The sequence below is a fragment of the Limulus polyphemus genome, unplaced genomic scaffold (genome assembly GCF_000517525.1).
Source record: "Limulus polyphemus unplaced genomic scaffold, Limulus_polyphemus-2.1.2 Scaffold11791, whole genome shotgun sequence".
Lineage (NCBI taxonomy): Eukaryota > Metazoa > Arthropoda > Merostomata > Xiphosura > Limulidae > Limulus > Limulus polyphemus.
In genome coordinates, this window is record NW_013677401.1 from 7,520 (window position 1) to 9,149 (window position 1,630).

The 1,630-nt window shown below is 33.7% G+C and overlaps 1 protein-coding gene across 1 annotated transcript in view; it reads right to left on the bottom strand.

Annotated features, from left to right (window-relative positions):
- Nucleotides 1–1,630, bottom strand: part of LOC106476840 (coatomer subunit gamma-2-like) — a 10,794-nt gene that overhangs the window by 6,684 nt on the left and 2,480 nt on the right. The window contains exons 2-3 of the mRNA XM_013937460.2: nucleotides 1,143–1,205; nucleotides 280–425 (exon numbers count right to left, since the gene is read on the bottom strand). Coding sequence (XP_013792914.2) covers nucleotides 280–425; nucleotides 1,143–1,200 — 204 coding nt within the window. The 5' untranslated portion in view covers nucleotides 1,201–1,205. The remainder of the gene's footprint in view (nucleotides 1–279; nucleotides 426–1,142; nucleotides 1,206–1,630) is intronic.

Consider the following 1,630-nt stretch of genomic DNA (forward strand, 5'->3'; position numbering starts at 1 on the left):
CAGTATGTAGGTGTTATTGATTTATGTTTATATCAAAGATTGGTTTATTTTAGATATTATGGATGTATAAAAAACACAGTGAAAGATAATAACATAACTTTGAGTAGCAGTTTACAGTCCAATATTGACTCCAACCAACCCAGCTCTTAGATGTGTAGATTCAAAGAAGAAAAACCCAACAATTAAGAAGTTAGATGCACAGTTTAAAACTACGGTGATGATGTAATAACAAAACCATACATGTCTATCTTTAATCCAGTTTCATAAGTTGTAATTTACCTGAAGAACCATGTGGTTAGGAAAGGTGTGTTTGATACACTGAACAACGTATTCCGTTTCTGATTCTGTCAGTTCCACTGGTTGTGATGATTTAAAGAGAGGACCAAGGTTCATAGAAGCCAGCTCTGCCACTGATCCAAGTTGCTCTACAATATAGAAACCAACCTTATTTTCCCCAGTAATAAACTGAGATTTGGAAACTACTGAACAAGAACAACGACTAAAGAATTTACCAATTATATACATATATGTTTTTATCTTCATCCACTCTTTAAAGAGAGAATTTAAAGAACAATACAATACTGTAATGAAAACAAAAGAATAAACAGTAAGTGGAGCTAATCTGCACTAAATCAAACAAGTTATCAACTTATCTTTGTTTGACAATGTAAACCTACCCCTACTATTTCAATTTCCAGAGACCATAGAGGCACACTTTGAGAGGTTTTTAACACTAAATTGAATGACAGATATAAATTGTAGGGCCTTTCTTTAATAAAATAAATCAAATACAAATTTCTTTTTATTTTCTCATATTTTACAATTTTTCATAGTGTCTGGTAACACAAAATGCATGGTTCCAAAAGGGGTTAACGTGAAGATAAAACAATCTATAAACAAACTCACAAAATACAGTAATAATGACTACTAACATTTCTAGATAACAATCATAATGAGAACACTCAATATTATGATGAGAGCTATCTGCATCTTCACAACAAAATATCTAAAAATCCTGGAACATTAGTTTTTTCAAGTATACAACACACGGGCTGTCCTTGTCTGACCCGGATATTATAACATTTTATGTTACAGCTAATTTTATTATCCTAATACAAAAAATGTTTAAATTACTTTCATACCTGCAAAAATGTCTTGTCTCGAAGCAGCAACTTTTTCTTTTGGCTTACCAACAGGCATTATATCTAAAATAAAACAATCTTTGATATAAACATAAATCAATAACACCTACATACTGTTACCAACAGGCATTCTCAGCAGTGTTTCTCAGCCTGTGTAAAACCTGAGGCTGAGAAACACTGCTGAGTACGGATTGTTGTAACATATTGGTGTGTAAGACCTGAGGCTGAGAAACACTGCTGGGTATGGATTGTTGTAACATATTGGTGCGTAAGACCTGACCAATATGTTACAACAATCCATACTGGCTGAGAAACACTGCTTCAGGTCTTACACACCAATATGTTACAACAATCCATACTCAGCAGTGTTTCTCAGCCTCAGGTCTTACACACCAATATGTTACAACAATCCATACTCAGCAGTGTTTCTCAGCCTCAGGTCTTACACACCAATATGTTACAACAATCCATACTCAGCAGTGTTTCTC